General features: G+C 45.1%; 2 protein-coding genes across 4 annotated transcripts; one reads left to right on the plus strand and one right to left on the minus strand.

The window, feature by feature from the left end:
- Nucleotides 1-464: 464 nt before the first annotated feature.
- Nucleotides 465-10,716, minus strand: SLC35E2B (solute carrier family 35 member E2B). Of its 3 annotated transcripts, none has more exons than XM_082295928.1 (9): nt 10,591-10,716; nt 7,220-7,738; nt 6,268-6,403; nt 5,202-5,329; nt 4,788-4,908; nt 4,404-4,457; nt 3,859-3,931; nt 3,168-3,313; nt 465-2,256 (listed from the first exon to the last, which is right to left on the minus strand). In XM_082295928.1, exons 2-9 carry the CDS (start codon nt 7,542-7,544, stop codon nt 2,013-2,015), a joined length of 1,227 nt encoding a protein of 408 aa, XP_082152054.1. In that variant the 5' UTR covers nt 7,545-7,738; nt 10,591-10,716; the 3' UTR covers nt 465-2,012. The 3 variants fall into 3 exon arrangements, with proteins under 3 accessions (XP_082152054.1, XP_082152056.1, XP_082152055.1); XM_082295930.1 differs by having other exon boundaries at nt 10,580-10,618; XM_082295929.1 differs by lacking the exon at nt 10,591-10,716 and adding an exon at nt 9,183-9,313.
- Nucleotides 10,717-10,786: 70 nt separating this feature from the next.
- On the plus strand, nt 10,787-19,401 carry LOC309581109 (uncharacterized protein). The gene is made up of 9 exons (XM_082295544.1): nt 10,787-10,868; nt 11,035-11,116; nt 12,014-12,167; nt 13,537-13,682; nt 14,968-15,144; nt 15,843-15,956; nt 17,197-17,283; nt 18,168-18,315; nt 18,695-19,401. The coding sequence occupies exons 1-9, from the start codon at nt 10,858-10,860 to the stop codon at nt 18,724-18,726; spliced, it is 951 nt and encodes a 316-aa protein (XP_082151670.1). The 5' UTR covers nt 10,787-10,857; the 3' UTR covers nt 18,727-19,401.
- The last annotated feature ends 1,084 nt before the right edge of the window (nt 19,402-20,485 follow it).

The raw sequence follows: 20,485 nt of genomic DNA on the forward strand, positions 1-20,485 counted from the left end.
GAGGTTGCTTTGTTTAATTTAAGGAAAGCAAAGGCCAAAGAGAGGGCAAAGAAAAATACACGAGATCAACACTGGAACAAAGCCCGTCAGAAGAGGATGGTTGTGCTGCCACAGAGCAGGGGCTGCCCCGGGTGTTAAAATCTCATTCCCAAATCCTCCCAGGGCAGTGTTTTGGTCACAGAAAGGCCAAAACCCAGTGGGTTTTAAAATGAACCTCAAGCAGCTGATGGTGGGATTTACTTGGGAGCAGAGCTGGGATTTCTGTTTGTCACCTAAAGCAGAAATATGACACAAACCAGACTTTGTTTTCTTTTTTTTTCTTTTTTTTTTTTTTGGTAGTTGTACTTTCAAAAATCTCAGTGTATTTGGCAGAAAACAAACCAAAAAAAAACCCCACAGAGCTCCACGCCATAGTCCACAGCTTTTATAAAAGTGACAAGAGTACAAAAGAAACAAAATACCACAGACAGATCACATACACAAGGATGAAAAAAATTGGCATTTCCCTCCCTCAGATCTTTGGGGAATCTGCCCCAGGCAGCCACTCAGGTGTGGAAATGTAACCATGAGCCTAAATTTTACAGGAATTCTACTGGTAACTTCCTGTTAGCCATTATTTTTACCATAAAGACCACTCTATATCCATGCTACAACCTTCCAGAAGAGTGGCAATTATTAAAATCCACTCATTTTAACTTAGCTTTGTTCCCAAAAAGTCCATTTGAATGTTTTTTGTAGCTACATGTGCGCTTTTTAAATTTTTTTTGCCAAAACTAATGGCTGTTCTTCAGAATTTTGAAGAGGAAAGTGAACTTTTAATCTTTGATCTACCACAAAACCAAATTTCCTTTAAAAAAAGGAAACTTAAGAGCAGCAGAAATAAAGATTTGCCTCAGTTTATGGTTAATATTCCTCCCTTCCATCTGTCACAGATACCTCTGAGATTCTTCACACAATCAGAAATTAGACAGATATTTTACACACAGGTCAGACTCATAACCCTGAGTTTCTAAAAGGCAGCCTTTTGTTGCACTCTTAGAAATAATATAAAAAACCACCCCAAATTTATTTCCTCTTACCAGAAATGCGTAATAAAATGAAATTAAAATAACAAAACGGTTTCTTTACAGAAATACAGAGATCCTGCTTCCTTTGTCACCACAATTTTCAGTGTTTTTTTACCTCTAAGCAACTACAAGTATTTAACTCAGCACTCCATTTACACAGGGTATGTGTGTGTGAATATTTGCATCTCAGTTTTGTCACATACACGATCAGAATGCGGTATTTCCACGTTAAATTTTAGGAGGAAAACCCCTACAAATCTTAGATTTGCAGTCAGCAGTGGGTGCTCACCACTGCTCATTTCCCATAGTTTGCTTCAGCCAAACCTATAAAGTTGTTTTCTGGGAGAGAAGGGGGGGGGTCTCTCTTAGGATTATGGAATATCCTGAGTGGGAGGGGACCCACGAGGATCATCCAGTCCAACTCCTGCCCTGCACAGATGTTCCAAAATCCCATCTTGTGTTGGCCAAATATTCCTGGAGCTCTGGCAGGTTTTGGGGCCCAAAAAGCCCTCAGGGCTCGAGCAGAGTGGGGCAATCCCCTCCTTGGACCTCTTCCATCTCTACACCACACAGGAATGATGGAGGATGCAGGAAATGGAGAGCAACAACCAGGAATTTCCATGATGCACCAATTCCATCCCTCTGCCAGCAGAATACAGTGGTGGAGCCACATTTTCACATTTTTTGGATGGGGAGGGAGACAGGAATTGTTTTCCCACAAGACATTGAAGTTCTTTCACCAACACAGGCTTGTACATGGTTTGCAGTCAAGGAAAGACAACAAAGCCCACGTTTACCACATTCCAGGTCCTCTTTCCCAAAGCTTTCCTGGATCCTTCCCAGGTCCTTCCTGCTTCAAGTCCTGGGCTCAACCTGCCAGGAACTCAAAGGAACAACACATCCAGATTTCCTTGGAGCCACACTCGGTTGGAAGGATAAACCACATTAATCATAGGGTTCCAAATCCTTGGGGATCAGCGGCTCGGTGTCCTCGGTGGGCCCTGGTGGGGGCTGTGGGGCCATGGCCAGGCTGTGCAGGGTCTCCTGCTGGTGCTGCTTGGCTTTGTTGTAGAGCAGGACCCCCACGGTGACCAGGACAGTGCCAACAGCTGACAGGCTGGTGATCTTGTTGCCAAACACGATGATGCTGAGCCAGATGGACAGGGCGTGTTTGACAGTGCTGGCAACGCTGCAAACAACAGCAGGGGCATCAGGGGCAGCAGGAACACCAGGGGCAGCAGGGACAGCAGGGACAGCAGGGACACCAGGGGCAGCAGGGACACCAGGGACACCAGGGGCAGCAGGGACACCAGGGGCAGCAGGGACACCAGGGGCAGCAGGGACACCAGGGGCAGCAGGGACACCAGGGGCAGCAGCTCTGCCATGTCCCACAGCCAGGCTTTAATGTCTGCCTTGCTCCTAAACACCACCTCAGATTCCCCTTCTCCAATCCTGATTTACCTCATTCATCTCTTTGCAAATACCTTTAGTTTTCCACCTCAGACTCCCCTTCCAACCCCAACCATCCTGTGATTTACCTCATTCATCTCTTTGCAGTTTTCTTTTTTTTTCTAAGCATCACCTCAGATTTCATTTTCAACCCCAACCAACCTGATTTCCCTCATTCATCTCTTTGCACACTCCCTTGTTTTCTTTGCTTTTCAACACCAACACAGATTCCACTTCCAACCCAAACCATCCTGTGATTTACCTCTTTCATCTCTTTGCATACTATCTTTACTGCCTGGTTCCCAAGCAGAAATACTGAGCAGGAAAAGAAGAATATAAAATAGTGTTCTTGACAAAAAAATACAAAATAGTGTTCTTGACCAAAAAGTTATAAAATGGTGCTCCTGACAAAAAAATATAAAATAGTGTTCCTGAAAAGGAATATAAAATAGTGTTCCTGACAAAAAGATAGAAAATATTGTTCCTGATCAAAAGAAAAAATAGTGTTCCATACAAAAAAAATACAGTGTTCCTGACCAAAAAAATGTAAAATATTGTTGCTGACAAAAAAATATAAAATAGTGTTCCTGACCAAAAAAAAAAAGTAAAATAGTGTTTCCTGACAAAAAACAGTGTTCCTGACAATTTTACCTGAAAGTCACAGGAGAAATTTTCCCCATCAAGGCATAGGCTGTGACACTCTGCAGGTGGAACAGGACTCCATCTATCAGGAGGAGAAAGACAATATCCTGGTTGTAGCTGAAGCTCCTCCCACTTTTCCCAATCACAGGCACATCCTAAATGGCAAAAAAAAAAAAAAAGGAATTTAAGGGTTTAGTTCATGAGAAAAATCTAAAAGTGGTTTTCCACCCAACTGTTAGAAGCAGATGTAGTTTTAAGTTTAAATTTTAGCCCAACAAAACCTAAAATATTTAAAGACATTTAGATCCTGACGTTTTTTCTCCAAAAAAATTTGCTTTCAGAGAATTAATATTTCTGTACACCACATGAATATCAACAAAAAGTCACCAAATATTCCAGATTTTGTTTGCAAGTCTTTACCTCAAACTTCAAATGCACTGAGATAAAATTGTGATTTGAACTCAAAAATCTTGAGATAAACTCAGGCTTTTTGGATTAATTCATGTCTATATTAAATGATTTCTTTTACAGTTTTCTCTTTTTTACTCCCCCAATCTCTTGCAAATGTAAGATGAGTTGTATTTGAGGCTGATTTTAAAAAATGGGAAGGATGAAAGGTAAAATTTAAGATTAACCTTTGTTGCACATTCTGCTTACAATTAAAAAAAACCCTAAACTAATGATAATGATTTCAAATTACCATGAAAAATATCCAAGCTGGAATAAGCATAACCACAGCAGCAGCACTTGTGTAGAACTGAAGCTCTGGGGCTCTACAAAGGAGAGAAAAAAAATATATTAAAATGATTTAAAGCTTCCTTTTTCAAAGCAAAGATAGAGGTTTGCTCTCAGGGACTGAAGCTAAAAGGCACAAAAGACCAAAAAGCAGCTTTTTATCTCATGGCAAAATGCAAATATATCGTGAAAGGTGTTTTTTAGCACAAGACTTTACTCTTGGTTTCAGTTTCATCGATAAAAAGTTGCTTTCTGCCCCCCCACCAATGCTAAGGATGGTTCCTGATTGCAGAATAAGGACTGATTTCTGTGAAATTATTATTTTGGGGGGATTTGCTGAGAGTTGTAGCAGATTATGAAACTTGCAGTGGGAGCTCAGGGGAGTTTTCTTTCCCTGATAAAATGATAAAGGTGATCAGATTTACACCTTCTGGTGTAATATAATGATAAATATTTTGTTTTCTTATGCAGCCCCACTATAACCAAACCTGAAATATTTTGAATACTTACGAAAATCTGTATTTATCTCCACTGAGCAGTTTTTTGGAAAAGACGTTTTGCAAACTAGAAAAAAAATTTTAAAAAAGTTTTCAAAATTATCATTTAGCTGTATTTTAATTAGGACAAATCAATCAATCAATCAATCCTGTTTCCCTCAGGTGGGTAAATATTTTCTACAAGTATAGAAAGAAGTTTGACCTAATGAAGTTTTATGATTTAATTTCAATAATGCTATTAGATATGAGAGAGAAAATGAATAATTTGTTAAAAATGCATTTTCAATACCACCATTTCAATGCACTGTACAGAATTAACTACATTAAACAATTTTCTTTCAGCTACCAATGAAAGAAATTGCTTTTTTCCACAGCCAGAGCTCTCCCTGTGCCTCACCAGTCCATGATGTTGGTGGAGAGAGCTGCTGAGAAGCCCAGGATGTTGAAGCTGATTTCAGTGGCTGTGCACAGAGCCAGCCCTCCCATCACAGGGATCAGGGAGAGATTCACCAGCAACCCTGCAAAAGAAAAGGGTCACTCTCAGTTTAATTGCTGCATTGGTTTTTGAGAGAATTTTAAATTCTGAACAGCAAAGAAGAAGGACCACGCTGAACTTCAGTTATTTCAAGCCACAAGAATATTTCTTGACAGAAAAATAACAACAATGCCCTTACACCAAACCCTTTTTAATTCTACATACTCATTAAGTTCAGACTGATCCTTCCAGCTGCATTTATTATATTTTGATGGATTTTCTTTGACCATGGCTAATAAATAAAACAGAGTAATTAAATCTCATTTCAGGACTCACCAGTGTATTCCCCCAATATCATCCGAGACATGATGACAGTGAAAATAGGAGCAGAGCTTTTCACAGTTTCTGCAAATGAAACTGCCACATTCTTCAAGCTGACCAGGCCCAGGACCACTGTTGCAAATCTGAAGCAGAAGAACATTAGAAGAAATTAATTTTTAAGAAATGAAGGAATTAATTAGTGCACCAGAAGAAATTAAAATAATGCTTTAAGAGCTACTCGTAGACACCCGGCACAAAAAGAATTGCACTGTAATTTCTCCTGCACCTGCAAGGTCAGATCTATTTCTTTCAGCTTTGGCTTAAGCATTTATTTATTTAAAGCAAATAAAGGCACCCTTGGGCAATTGTGCAACATCTTTGGCTGTAGAGTGGATTTCCAGAAAACAAAGTTTACTTTTTAACACACTCCAAGGTTCAAGTGACCATTTTTTACGCCAAAGTTTTCAACAGGCTCAGTGAAAAGTGAAAATCTTCTGAGAAACAGTAATTCACTGAGGAAACTTTATCTGCAGTTATCTATCTTTAGTGTAAATTAGATATGCTACATAATTCCCACAGTTTAAACCATGACATTAATTTAATTCATGGCTTATTTGATTATTCTTTATCAGTTATGCAGGGTAGAGGAAACAAAACCATTTTTATTCTCTCCTCAACCACAAACTGATACAATCCCAGCACCCAGCAAACACTGACTTTACAAAAGATAAATGTTAATAGCCTGGATCACTTTTGAGGCAAAAGGCTGGTAAACACTAACACACTAAACAAACATCAGCCTCAAAAGAGAGCAGGAAGAAAGGAAATGGAAAGGGAAGTGTACTCTGAAAAGAGGTAAATGTGATGGGAAGGCAAGGCAGCCAAAAAATTATTGACATCTGGGAAAAGGAGCAACAGGAAATAAAAATAAGATCGTCCTGGGCTATTTCTTGGAGGAGAAAGGTGAATACTCCAAATACCTCATCAAGAATGAAAAGGCAGAGAGCCAGGAAAATACAGCTTTTGTTTAGAAAACCACAAATATTAGCAAAGACAGTGCAGGAAATCTTTCCCCATTTACCTCATTAATCCAACAAAGAGCATTATCATGATGAAGTTAGGGGGGTAGGAGATGCGGGTTTTGTGCTGGTACAGACAGCACGGGACAAACATTTTGATGCAGCCAATGAAGGTGGTTGAAAGCATTTGAACAGCACCTAAAAGAGGATCAGAGAGGGGAAACAAAGCCAGATCAGATGCTGGAATACAACAAATCAAACAATGTGAGAACATTTCTTAGACAAACTTCTATGCAGTTAAGAGATCACTGCCTGGATTTTATATATTCTCACGAAAGCCCTTTACTTCTACATTTAAGCAAGGCAGCTCAATAAATTAAATGTTTATAAACCTGGTTCACAGATAAACTGCCCTTTGTTTGCCCCTTAAAAAAGAACAAATAACTAAAGTGGCCATTGGATAATGGAGATCACCAAAGGCAACTCTTGCACTGCACAGCTCTGGAGAGCATCAACAACTTACTCAAAATTTGACTGTTTTTTAAACCCTCCAACACAGAAAACAAAAAAATGACTTTTTTTCCCCCCCACCTTGAAGCTCCTCTGCAAGCAAAATTTCATCTTTCAGTGAGTAGAGGAAAGAAGAGTGTCAGAAACCACTTTAAAGGCCAAAGTCCCAAATTCCCAGCCCCAAGATCCCTCCCCACATCTTCCAACCAGGCATTTTTCCCTTCAGTTGAAGCAGTCTCTCCCTCAGCTTTATATGGGATGGTCTGGTATTGCCAAATCATAGGATCATGGAATATCCTGAGCTGGAAGAGACCCACAGGGATCATCCAATCCAACTCTTATCCCTGCACAGACCCCCAACAATCCCACCCTGTGCCTGACAGCATTATCCAAATGCTGCTGGAGTTCTGGCAGCTTTTGGGGCTCCCATTCCCTGGGGAGCCTGTTCCAGTAAAATAAATAAATCTCTCCCTGGAATTCAGGTGGAAAGGAAAGGCAGGGTACCTAGCATGCTGGGCTCTCCCTCCAGCAAGGACAGAATGTATTTGTTAAGGAACAGAGTGCAAAAGCTGAAGAAAAACCACAAAGTGAGGTAGATGAGAGCGTGGGAATTCCAGATGCCCAGGTCGGACTCGATGACCGTGGTCTCTGTGATTGTGATTTTCAGGACATTCTCCTCTGGCAAGCTGTCACTACGAGCAATCACAAACTTCTCACTCCTGTTAGCAAAGAGTGAGCCCAGCTGGAACAGGGATTTTCCCTTTGGCTTCTCCTTCAGCGGGGTTGGACTCGGGGCCTCCGGTGTCGGGGCACTTGTCACAGCCGACATGGTGAGGTGAAGAAATGAGTATTTGTCCTTCACACAAAGCAACACTGACACAGCTTTTGTTGAAACAAAAATGTCATGTGATTAATGTTTCATCTCCCAGGGGCCTGGAAAACTGGGCTTGGTCCTCCAAAAAACATCTTGCATGAATACAAACTCCACATGCTTCCTCATGTGGGCTGTTCCATGTTTTCTGCCTAAGAGGGAAAAAAGAGAAAGAAGAAAGAAACATATGACATTTTACATCCCTAATGCAGCAAAGGTAGCACATTTCACCTGTACTTTATGAAAGATAAAGAGACTTCTGTAATCTTTTAGACTGGATTTTGACCCCCTAATGTCCTGATGCCAAGATTAAGCAACAAGAACTTATCTTAGGGAGGGGTTTTTTTATTCTGGAATAGCACATACAGACACACCAGACTTTGTGGGTTTATGTCCTTTTTCCTCTGAAGCACCTCAACACAGCCTTTCCAATTGTAACTAACTCCTCTTCCAGATTCTACAGTGTCTTTGATCTCTGTCTTTAACCACTCCCCAGAAAAATCTTCCCAACGCAGCAAATCCAAGCAGGAAACTCTGCCCTTTGTACTAATTAACCTGTTATCAATCCGAGTCAAAGACAGTAATCAATAATCAAGGGCTGTAACTCCCAGTAATCACAAACACAGTTACCCTGGTAAATGTATCCAGGTGTCCAAGAGCTTTCCAGTGGGGTTATTTATTTATTTCCATGTGAATAATGCAACCTTCCTCATTTTGCCCTACCTTGCAATTCAATATTAGCACTTGCAACTAATTCTTAAAGCCTTTTAAACAGACTTGGCAGCAAAAGGCATTAAATGATTTGCAACTAGAGCTTTTTTCTTTTACAAATTACACAAAATGTGGGAAGTTACAGCAGCAGAGTACAGACAACAATAAAACCACCCTGTCATCTTTACTCCTCTCATAATCAATGGCAGGAGAAGTACAAGAGTTGTAACAAGAGCTACTGCACCTGCCGTGATTCTGTGAACAGTTCACAGCTTCCTTTCTTAAGGTTTTATTTTTTAATGCTTTTAAAATATCCAATGTGGCATCTCAAATAAATCACAACAAGGTACTAAGGAGTTAAAATATCTCGTGTCAGTCTCAGGATCCTACACAGCAGCTACTTCAAAGTGAAATTTTCCATTCCTCACATTCTCTAGTTATTACAGCCATATGCTGAAGATTTCCATCCCCATCTCCTTATCACTTCCCATTTTTCCAGGAATTCATGCCAGCAGCACACTGAGGTATGGGACCCTCTGACAGCATCACATTAAACCACGAACTTGTGGTGATCCAGATTAACACAACACTTTGACAAAAGAGACGCATTCTCCAAGAGAATTTGTTAAGAAAAATGGATTCTTGACTCCTCCTCCTTTTCCAGGACATTAAAAAAATACCCCTCTACGTTCAAAATAGTTAATTAACACAGCTTTCTAAATATCTTTTCTGTTTATGCAACTTAATTAAAACCAAGACCAATTAAGCACAACCAAAGCCCCACCCTCAGCAGCGCTGCGATATCAGATTTGATATCTCTGATTCCACACATGGCAGGAAGCAGAACAGCAAATAAGAACAAAACTACTCCCCTAAATTACTGACCTGCTGGCTTAAATCAACTGGAAAGTCTAAATGGGCTGAAAGAGTTCTCCATCTGGAACTAATTCAGTCTTCCTCCCTCAAGGCCAACCAGCCGCTGATGTTTACCAACAGATGAAAACGTGGCAGTGGTTGGCAGTTGTTTCTCTTGGATTACACACAAAGACTCAATCTTCCAGCTCAAAAGAACCAGCAGCGTGCAGTGCCTCTTACACTCCTCGTATCTTCTCCCAACCCTTAGCTACACTATCAGTAACGATGTATTAAGGTGGAAAAAATATCCAAAAAGAACTTTACCGAGTCGGCTTTACACAGAAAGAAACTAAAGCTCAAGTATGTTGCAAGGGTTTGGGAAGCTAAGGCTGATCTGACAGTGAAAAAACAAAGGTTTGCGTCCATGACCCTTCATCTGTTACACAAAAGGTCACCCAAACGTTGCTCCCAAGGCAGCAGATGCGCAAAACTCAGCAGCCTGAGCAAGCTGCGGATATTAACACTGCTCCACTAATGGCAACGAGAGCATCCAAGATGTTACAAACACTACAAATACAACAGCACAGTTATTAACAGATCCCATACAGAGAAGACGCTGAAAGAGCTTAGCACTTTGTGGCACTCCAGATGTGTTTCTGCTCACCCACTGCCAGAGCCTTCCCTCCGCATTCCGAACCGGCTCCCCGCAGGCCATTCCCATTCCCATTCCCATTCCCGCCCGTGTCCCGGTGCCCGCAGCTCCCGGTGCATCCCTCTCGCCGCAGCAGCCGGAGCGGGGTTCGGAGCCCTCCGCGGGAGCACCGCGGCCCTTCCGACCCAGCCTTGGGGCCCAGGGGCTTTTCAGCACCGCCATCCCCCTACCCAGGCCCGCCTCGGGATCCTTCTCTGCGGCAGCGCCCGCCGCTCCCATCCCTCCCCTCCTTCCTTCCCTCCGTCCCCGGAGCCCTCAGCGCATCCCGGCCGGCACCTGGGCGCTCTCCGCTCGCTGCTGCCGCAGCCCCGGCGCTCACACGGCTCCGGTAACGCCGGGCTCCGGTGACACCGGCTCCGGTAACGCCGGGCTCCGAGAACGCCGGGCTCCGAGAACGCCGGGCTCCGAGAACGCCGGGCTCCGGTAACGCCGGGCCGCGGTAACGCCGGGCTCCGAGAACGCCGGGCTCCGGTAACGCCGGGCCGCGGTAACGCCGGCTCCGGTAACGCCGGGCTGCAGCCGCCCATCCTCTGCCGTGCCCAGAGCCCCGCGCCGGGCGGGGAGGAGGGTCCGGCCACGCAGCGCCCCGCCGGGCCCCGGCGGCTGGACGGGGACCGCGGAGCCGAGCGCCGGGCTCGCCCCTTTGTCACCGCGGTAGCGGGGAGGCCATTTTACCAAAACCACGAGGAAATCAAGCAGAGCAAAAGGGAGTTACAGGGCACGCACAGCCGGGTAGAACCGCGCAGAGCCCCGCCGGGCGCTTCGCTGCGGACAGCCCCTCCATCGAGCCGGGCGGGATGCCCAGCGCCGAGGGGACCCCCGGGGCGGAGGGGCGGGAGCGCGGCGGCCCCGCCGCCCGGGAGGATCCCAGGGAGGGCTTCCCGCCCGTGCCGGGGAAGTGACGCGCCGGCCGGCCCCGGAAGCGCCGCCGGGACCCCTCCGCAGCCATGTAGGGCCGGCAGCCGGGGCGGGACGCGACGCGCGGCCGCCGCCATGGACGGCAGGTACGGGCGGCGCGGGCCGCACCACGCGCGGCGCGGGGGCGCCTCCCCGCGCTCCCCCTGCGCCTTACCTGGAGGTGCCTGTGCTGGGGATGGGGGGTCGCCGGCGGCTCCCCCCCCGCTGTGGGGGTGGTACGGCCGCCTGACGGTCCCGCTCTCTCTCCCACAGCGGCGCCGCGGCCCCGGCGGGGCCGAACCTGCCCAACCTCACCCCGCGGCACCGGCAGCTCATCCCCACGCCCTGCGGCCCCGTGAGTACATCTCTGCTGCTGTGGGCAGGTTACCGGTGTCCTCCGCGTTTCTCTGCCCGGGGGGAATGGAAAAACATGGCTCAAATCCATGTCCAGAGTCAGGTGGATCAGGGAGGTCGGGTGTCCACACGCCGAGGTTTGTCACGGCACGCAGCTCTCCTGACAGCATCGTGGAATGTCGAGCTGGAAAGGGACCCATAAGATCATTGATCCAGCTCCTGGCCCTGCACAGCCACCGCAGCGATCCCACCCTGGGCATCCCTGACAGCTCCTGCAGCTCCGGCAGCCCCGGGGCCGTGCCCATTCCCTGGGTTCAGTGCCCAGCCCCCTCTGGGGGAAGAACCTTTCCCTGATATCCAACCTAAACCTCCCCTGACACAGCCCCAGCCGTTCCCTGGGTCCCGTCCCTGCCACAGACAGATCGGAGCTGCCCCTCAGGAGGAGCTGCGGCCCCTGAGGACTCTCCTCAGTCTCCTCCAGGCTGAACAAACCGAGTGTTAAATTCCTGCAAGGATGTTGCTTCGCCTGAAGTATTTTAATAAAAACGAGAACGCTGACCCTGTCTTTACAATTTTCTAAAACTAAAAGTTTAGGAAAACATTGTTTCCGTGCTCTGGCAGGTGTGTATGTGGGCACTGGCAATCTTCATCTCATGGATTATAATACCATGGCCTTGTGAGGCACAAGGGCTGTGGGTATAAATCAGGACAATCTAGGCTGAGATTATTTGTGAAATAAAAGTTAGACTTCTCCCTTCCTCAGCAGTTTGGGAGTTTCAATTCAACTGTGGAGTTTCTCTTTTTCCACTGTCTCATCTACCCCACTCACCTCAATGTGTTTAGGAACAGCAACGAGTTTGTTCTGCATGATGTGTTTAAGAATTTTCTCCCTTTACAGATAAAACCATGCTCAGAGCTCTCATTCCCTGTGAAGATCTACTTCTGTGTCACAATTTTGTCCCTGCTGAGTGTCATAGGGCTGACCATAGAGACACTGGTCCGCCAGACTGAGGAGGATTTCACCATTTCCTTTATTCAGCTGGTTGGAGTTGGTAAGAAACACAGTTTGGATGGAGAAAATAATGAAAATAATAATAATAATGTGATTAAGCAGCAGCTGAAGTTTCTTATATAAGAGCTACAGGATGTTCAGCTATGCCAGAAAACCTCACCAGTTCCTATTTTAATGTCTGAGCCATAATATGCTGGCAATTCAGGTGTCCACAGTCCAAGCTTCCTTCCTTGGGTAGTTCCAAGTAGAGCTTCAGCAGAAACTTCTTGGGTCCATTTGTGTTAAACAGAAATTAACATGAAAATAATAAACACGAGGATTTCAGGAAATTTCATGTGCATATGCCATCTCTGCAAAATGACCAAAAAAGAGTTTATTTTCAAATTTGCACAGGTTTCTTTGGATTTAGCAGCTGAATTTGCAAAACGAGGAAATACCATCTTAAGCCTTTCGGCCATTCCTGAGGTCATGGCCAGAAAATCACATGGTTCACTTTGTAATTTGCCAATCATTTCCCATTTCCTCAGTCCCTGTTAAGGGCAGTGAAAAAGGAAGTTCATTCACTAAAGGTCTGTTTAGGGAGACTGAAGTTATTATTAAATTTGAGAATTTGTACAACACTGTCCCCGTGTCCCAGCACAGCAAATGTGGATGATTTGATGTGTGGAGTTAAAGGAATCAGTGCTTTGGAAAAAGAAATTTGTTATTATTTTGGCTGTGTAAGAATCAACCAGTGTTTGCAGGAGCATCCTGTGAAAGAACAAAGCCTTTGTCTTATTTAAATTTTGCCAAAAAGGCATAAAGTTCATAGCAACAGCTGACTGGGGGCTGATGTATTTTATAAAAATAGAACTCAGACCTTCCCTGACCCGACTCTTTTTTGGATTATAGTTTGCAGGGTGGGGTGTTTCAAAATTTCCACAATTAAGTAAACTGAATCCAGTCCAGGTTCAGTTCCACACACAAACCATGTGCAGTGGCCAGAGCACACAGACAGCACTGTTGAGGGGTGTGTCTGAGTAATAAACTGCTTTTTAGTCACCTGAATTACTCTGGGAAGATGATGTGATTTCAGTTCTTTACTAAAAATGGTGCTGTTTTCATTGAATTCAGAGAAACAATAGGACATAATGTTCAGTGTGGTATTCATAGAATAACCCAGCCCAGCTGCCAGTTTGGATAATACACTGCCATTTTCATGGTGTTACTTCACAAGTAATTTAAAAATAATCTAACTCATTATTTAATTTCTTGTGTGTGCTAAACAGTGGGGAGCGTTTTAATTATCTGGTTTAGGTAAGATTTTTGGTAAGAACAAAGACCGAGGAGCCTCAGGGACACTTTGATCCTTCCACTTTGGAAGTTTTGCCCCTGTTTGGCCTGGCACTGACATTCCCTCTCCTCCCCAGTGTTCTGTGTGTATTATGTGACCAGGGGCATCCTGCAGGAGAACCGCCAGGAGCTCATTGTCTTCGTGCTCTCCATCCTGCTCGTGATGCTCCGCTCCATCATCAACTTCACCGTGCTCCCTGCTGAGCAGAAGCCAAAACTCCTGGTCAGTCTCCTGCTTTTAATCAGCTTTACCTTCCCCCACAGCTTGGGTTTGAAAATCCATCATTGGGAAGGCAAGGTGTCTGTGGTAACACAGATTTTATCTTACATATATAAAAAAAATAAAAGAAATTATATATATATATTATTGTTGCTGATAACAGAGGATCTGGCTGAATTATTCCTACTGGACAACAAAATGTGCACACCCACAACTGCAAATCTCCTCTTAGGTGTTCTCTGAATTTCCTTATGGCAGCACCCAAAAATAACAGAGATATCACAAAATTACGCAAGATTACTTCAAAATATATCCTTCACTTCACCTACTCTGCTTCAGATTTCCTTTTATTAAATGTCTGCCCTAAAGTCACATAAACCTAACCTATGGCTAGAACTGGAACCCCCAACCTATAGGCACAGCCGTTACCTCAATGCTCATAAATGTGTTTTTATGAGATTTATGGGAAGCTGCAAGGAAGCAAGAAGATACAATAATGCTACTGTGGGTTATCTTGTTTGCATTTCATAGCAGTAAAATTTATTAAAGGATTGTTTTTTGGGCCTTCCTAAGATTTGTAGTTAAATTTCCACTTGCTGTGCTTTGTGGAAGTGCTTTCTTTTTATCACATATTTCTCAACAAGGTGTTTCCCTGCTCTGAAGTCATCCAAAAATTACTCTTCAACAGAAGTGGCAGCCAGGCAAGGGAGATGGAGCAAAGCAGCCTTTGCCAATTCCGTTTATTTATCAATTGGATGTTTAAATAGACCCACTTTATCTGCAGCAAACTGTGTTGGTGGGGCCAATAAGGAACAGGCATCAAAGAAATGCACAGCCAAGTCATCAGTTTAAATATTAAACAGGGACTTCAAAGTAAAGCCTGGTGTAAATGTGAGCAGTACTATTAAGTATTTTTTTCACTGCTCTAACTGTAACTTGGATTACTGTAACTCTGCTTCCTGAGCCAGAATCATTTCTAGTTATAAGTATTTTCATATTGATGTAATTCTGAAGGACCTTTTGCCACTTGAGCCATCCTTAAGGCAGCAGACATTGAGTGCGAATGCCAGCACAACCCAGACACAAAACTGGATTTCTTGGGATTTTACAAGTCCAGCATTCGGAATAACCCGCTGTCCCCAGTGGGAAAGGTTGGTTTATTCCACCAGGGAGCTCAGAACCAGTTTCTATTAAGATTTTGTTACTCCTGTCTGTATTTCCAGCTGGGTTCCAGGTGCCAGCCTGTCCCTGCTGTGGCCAATCCCATCCCTGTTTCTCTTCCCTGCAGGCCCGTTTCGTGCTGATCCTGCTGGTGGGCTCCTTCGATGTGATCTGTGCCATCATCCTCATCCAGAGCCAGTCCATGATGGCATTCCGGGTGGGGGGTGCCCTGGAGAGCCTCCAGGCCCAGTACTTCATGCTCAACCTCTGCTTTTCCATGCTCACTTTTGATCTGCAGGCACAGGTACAGAGCCCCCACATTCCCTTTTTCCCTCTTATTGATAATATCCTGGATTAGCTGAGCTATCAACTTCCAAGAGCAATTGTCTCTCTTACCTTTATTAATGTTAACTTAATAATGCTTGTATCTCCATGTGTTTGCCACAGCTTAGCTAAAATCCATTAAAATGAATCAAAATGTATTTTATTGTTGTCCTGCACAAAAGGAGAACTGAATCTTGGTTTTGGGAAGTTTATCCGTAAAAAACCAATTGCATCCAGGAGCTCCAACCCACCCATGGCCTCCTGAAATAAGCAAGGTTATTCCTGCACATCTCAGCCTCCAGTCTCCTGCTTTCCAGCTGGCTCCTGCACTGAGGAAATTATTCTGGGATGGGAGAGGGGAACTTGACCAACAGGGCAGTGAGACAGAAAATGAAGTTACAGACGGGGGAAGTGAACCCAAGATCTGTTACTTCTGTAACCACCCCTCATTCTTATTTAGTGCTGCATTACTGAAGCTTTATCTGCTCTCCCTGTCCTGTGTTGTTGCTATTATGGATTATTAAGTACCTCTGTCCTTGCTTCCCATTCCATGAGGAATCATTTCAGCTTTTAGACCCGTGCCCAACTTGCTGTTGGCAGGGAGTTTGTGGCAGGTATTTTTTGGTGGGGCTGCATGGTCTCCAAGCAATGATTTCACCAAAGCTTTGCCTCCCCCAGCTGTGCCTGTGCATCCTGCTGATCAGCCTGCACGAGGTCACCCTGCTGCACAACATCATCTCAGCCACGGGCGTCGTGTGGGGCTGCCTGAAGGTCACCGTGGGCATCATTGCAGTGAGTGTCCAGCTACAGAGACACCAGGGACACACAACCCCTGGCACTGCACATCCTCACCCTGAGGGATTCCCACAGGCTCAGGGAAGGGAGCCAGGATGGAGAACAGCAGAGCCAACAATGCTGAAGCCAGGTTTTGTCTAAATCTGTGCCTGAGCTGAGCACACGGAGTGAAACAATGTCACATTGTCATTGTTTCACATTGCTTTAGTCTCAGTCCTTGGGCACTTTAATGAAACCTGGAGGATCACGCTGTCTTCAATATTTCTACCTCTGCCAAGGCTGGGTGAAACTGGGAGCAGTCCCCCAGATTATTCCAGTGATACAGATACAGTGAATCCTTAGGAAACCACACCAGAAAATGAGGGGTCCTTTATTGGGGCATCTCCTTCAAAGCTCAGGAACAGTTTCCAGGTTAACTTAAAGATTTGTGAACTTAAAATGTCGTTTTTCATGTCAGACTGAACCTCCTCTGAAATCTTAAGCCTCTGTTCCAAGAATGATTGCAGAATCAGGGCCAAAGTACATCAGATAAGTGAGTTTTTTATTACCAGGAAGGAGTTTAGGGGTTTTTGGGGGTGGATGTTGTTTTAGGCTCCTGGGGTGTTTGCTTTAGTCATTCACACAAATTCCTGACAGCTGAAATACAACTTCCTATGTGTTTTGATGGCTTTTCTTGCTAAAATTGTGCTTTTAAAACACATCACTTTTGGGTTTGGGGGAGATCTGGTCCTGGTCAGATGCATCAAATCCAATCCTAACATTGGCACAGTCACTGCTCTCACCCCCAGTGCCTCAGCTGCTTTTCCTGCCTTTGCTCAGACCTGCCCTCCCAGCTCAGGTCCCTTTCTTCTTTCCCAAGTCCCAGGGTGAATTGTGAAATTAAATTCTCCTGACACTTCAATCCTCTCGCTTCTCCCACATTTGACTCCTCAGTGACTGCACTTCTCTGTAGCAAAAAATAGAGGTGGAGAAAAAGTCACAGGGAGCTTTCAGTCTGTTATCTGTGAAAACATTCAGCTCTTAGAGAAAATCTCAGTGTACCCAGAGAGAAGGGACATCATCACTCCTGGCCCAGCTCAGTGGAAAACAGAGGCTGAATTTCCTGCTGAAAACACAGGTGGAGAAGGCAGGTGGAGAGCAAAGCTTAACCAACACTTGGAATGCTATGAAAATTATGCAGCTTTTATAGAGCATATAGCAATGACTTAAAAAGCTTGTTTTACATCTTACTTTGCAGATTTTAAAAGAGCTGAAGCCTCTGGTGTGGGTTTTTCTGATTCAGAATGTGCCTGAGGTGGTTTATGTCATCTACCTGCTCTACACGGTAAGGGGAGCAAGGCTGGGGGTCTCATCCTCGCCCTCCTCAGGCCTCAAAGGTGCTGCCTCACCCCTTCCCTGCAGCTCCTGCTGGATTTAAAGAGAACAGAGCACATCCTGCCTCTCCAGGATCAGCTTTTCAGGACAGGGGCCATGTCCACTTGGGCTTGAACTGATTAGAGGGAGAGGCTCTGGAAGTCCCTGCAAAGAATGATGAGGGGAAGATGAAACAAAATCTTGTTCAAGATATGCAACTCGTCCCCTTCTTCCCAAGAAGCCTCAAGTGGTGCCAGAGCATTTGACCAGGGCTCAGTTGTTGCATTTTAAAGAATTTCTTAGGCAGCACCCCTAGCTGTTGATCCTGCTGTAGCCAAAACAAGGCAGTGCAAGCCCAACAAACTCCAGTTTGGGGCAGTTTTTTGGCACTGGAACACTGATAAAACCTTTATCAGTGGGCACCTCCCACAAGATGTGTGAAAGGAGGTGAGGAGAGAGGAGGGCAAGGGGAAACCAGGCTGTTCATCCTGGGCAGGGCTGGAATGCTGAGAATGGCCAGTGTTTCTCATACCTCACATCCACAGCCCCCAGACACCACCAAAGCCCGGGGGCTGCAGCCACCCACAGCCTCGAGGACCCTTTTATCAAATGGATCTTCCCATTATTCCAGGCCTGTTTGAGCTGGCAGAGCACAGCAGGACCCCCCAGTGTCTGTACATCATAAAATCAGACAACTGAGATGGTTTCAAAGCAGCCAGTTGGGTTTTTGTTTTTTCTTTCCCCCAATGACCACCTCGTTGCTCCTCTCAGAAATTCAGTGCTTGGTTGCATGTCGTGGCTTCAAGGCTTTGTGGCAGCAGGTGGTGATGGTTTCATGTCTCCCTTTTCCTGCAGGTGATAAGGGAGTGGGGCAAAGGCAATTCTTACACCCTGGAAGCTGCTTTCATCACTGGCTCCTGCATTTCTGTCACAATAAAATCTGTTCTGTTCTGGGCTCTGGTTCACGTCTACCGCAGCTTCGGGCAGGGGCTGAGGGAGAGAAGTAAGTACCCCAAAAATTCCCTGGGAAGGGTGGAGCCTGTCCTGTCACAGTCACAGTGAAATAGCCAGGAAAATCCTTAGGGATGGTCACAGGAAAAGGCAGATCCCCAATGACAGCAAGCAGGTCTGCAGCCTCAGAATAACTGGGCTGGGTGGAATAGATGAGGCTTTTCCCTGAAGAAAGCTGCTGGCAACCTTTTGCTGCTGTCCAGAGAATCACACCTGTGTGAGCAGATCTCTGTCTACTTCACAGTGTGTAATACAGAGACAATAAAGGGACCTGGAGAGCCACTAATGTGAAATGCCCCAAAGCTCTCCTGTTCCACGAGGGGCACTGAGCCTCTGCAGTGGTGCTGACTGAGCTCCCTCTCTTCCCACAGTGTTTTCTTCCTATGGAAGGATCGACTCCTGAGCCCTCCCTGTGCCCCCCCTGCAGCTCTCACAGAGTGAAGTCACACCAGGAACTCCTGACCAAGGAGCTGCAGTCAGGGTGGAGGTAATGGGTCACTTTCCCAGGATGGAGGAGGTTCAGGAAGATGTCACACAGTGCTTGGAGCAGTGCAGGTGGGACACAGCTTAAAGAGCTTGGGAAATTCCCAGCTGATCCTGCTGCCAGGACAAAGCATCTTTCACTCCTTCTTTTCCTGCTGCTGTGGAAGCACAGGGGTTCACACGTGCATGTGAGTGGGGAATGTTGCTCCTTTCAATGCTTTTTGCCTGGATATACACAAAGATCATGAAGGAAATTTGCACACCCATCCTCTGTACCCCAGTCTAGAAGTGGATTGTGCTGCCATCATTTCTTAGCAGGTCCAGCCCTGATGTTTTGGTGGCAGTGGTGTCCCCTTGCTGGGGCTCTTCCTGCTCCTTTGGCTTCAGAATATTTCAATTATTTTTTTTTTTTTAACCCCAGTTACACATGAAAATTACTCCCTGTAACCTCACCCCTCCCTCAGTGTAACCAAGGTGCCATTTCGTACCAGGGGGACTGTTACAATTAAGCCTTTAATATTGTAATTTAAAAGTTTGGTATTTTATTGACTGGAACCTTTAACTACTGGCTATTTTTTAATAAAGTATAAGCACAGTTTGTGTGTGGATAATTATTTCACATGGAACAGCACCAATCTTTATCTTGCAGGTAGTTACACACTGCAAAAAGCAAAATTAAAAAATTATTACAGCTTATTAGGGAAATTTACAAGGATTCCATCAAAACTGCTCTAAAAATATTTTTTTCTCATCCTAATCTCCTAAACCTGACTCCAATCTACTTTATCTGGAGCCCAAAGAAGGCAAGAAGAGGTTAATTGTGTGTGGCCAGACTGCAGGAGCTGACGGAGCAGCAGCTGACTCTGTGACTTCATCCCACAAGTCACAGTGGCAGCAGGAGTTGCTGCTGGAAGAATTAAACATTTAAACATCACAATAAAACATTTTCAGTCCTTCCCCAAGCCAAGCCCAGAGGCAGCAGAGCAGGAGGGGAAGGCTCTGCTCCTGCACAAAGCCTGTGCTGGCTCAGAATTAGGAGCAGTTTTATGGCCAGGTCACAGTGTCACTGTCACAGGAACTGCTCTGGCCATGGGCAGCAAGGGTTTGTCACCAGCCTGGCATGGAAAGAGGGAAAACCCTTTCCATGGTGTCTTGTAAAACAAGAACTCCACGTAAAAACAGCTCCTTTTCATGCAAAAGGCCTCTCCTCACATCTCAACTGCTGGAATGAGTTACAGATTAATTATGAAACCAAAAGACTCTTTAACATCATCATTAATCTCAAGTTCCATGGGAGAAGTTTCCAGAACTTGGCAGAACGTGCCACAGGCATTTAAACCCCATTTTCAATCCTAAACTTGCTGGGTATTAAATTATCAGGGATTATTTGATCAGCATTGCCCTTACCTCTTTCTTTCCTGGTATTTCTATTCTTGGGCTTTCAAAAACAGCATTTAATGCAGCCCAGCTGGTTGTGCACAAGGTTTGTTTTGACTTGCACAGCAAATCCAGCATTTATTTTGAGACTTTTGAGGAACAAATGGTATCAGACATTCAAAAAAACTTTGGGTGTATTCCCAGAAAAGAGATGCCACTGTCCCATGAGAAGTGTCAAACCCCACACAATTCCAAGCACGTAGCTGTGTATTCCCAATTTCATATCCTCCCCAGTCAAAGGG

Source organism: Coloeus monedula, assembly GCF_965178545.1.
Source record: "Coloeus monedula genome assembly, chromosome: 22".
Lineage (NCBI taxonomy): Eukaryota > Metazoa > Chordata > Aves > Passeriformes > Corvidae > Coloeus > Coloeus monedula.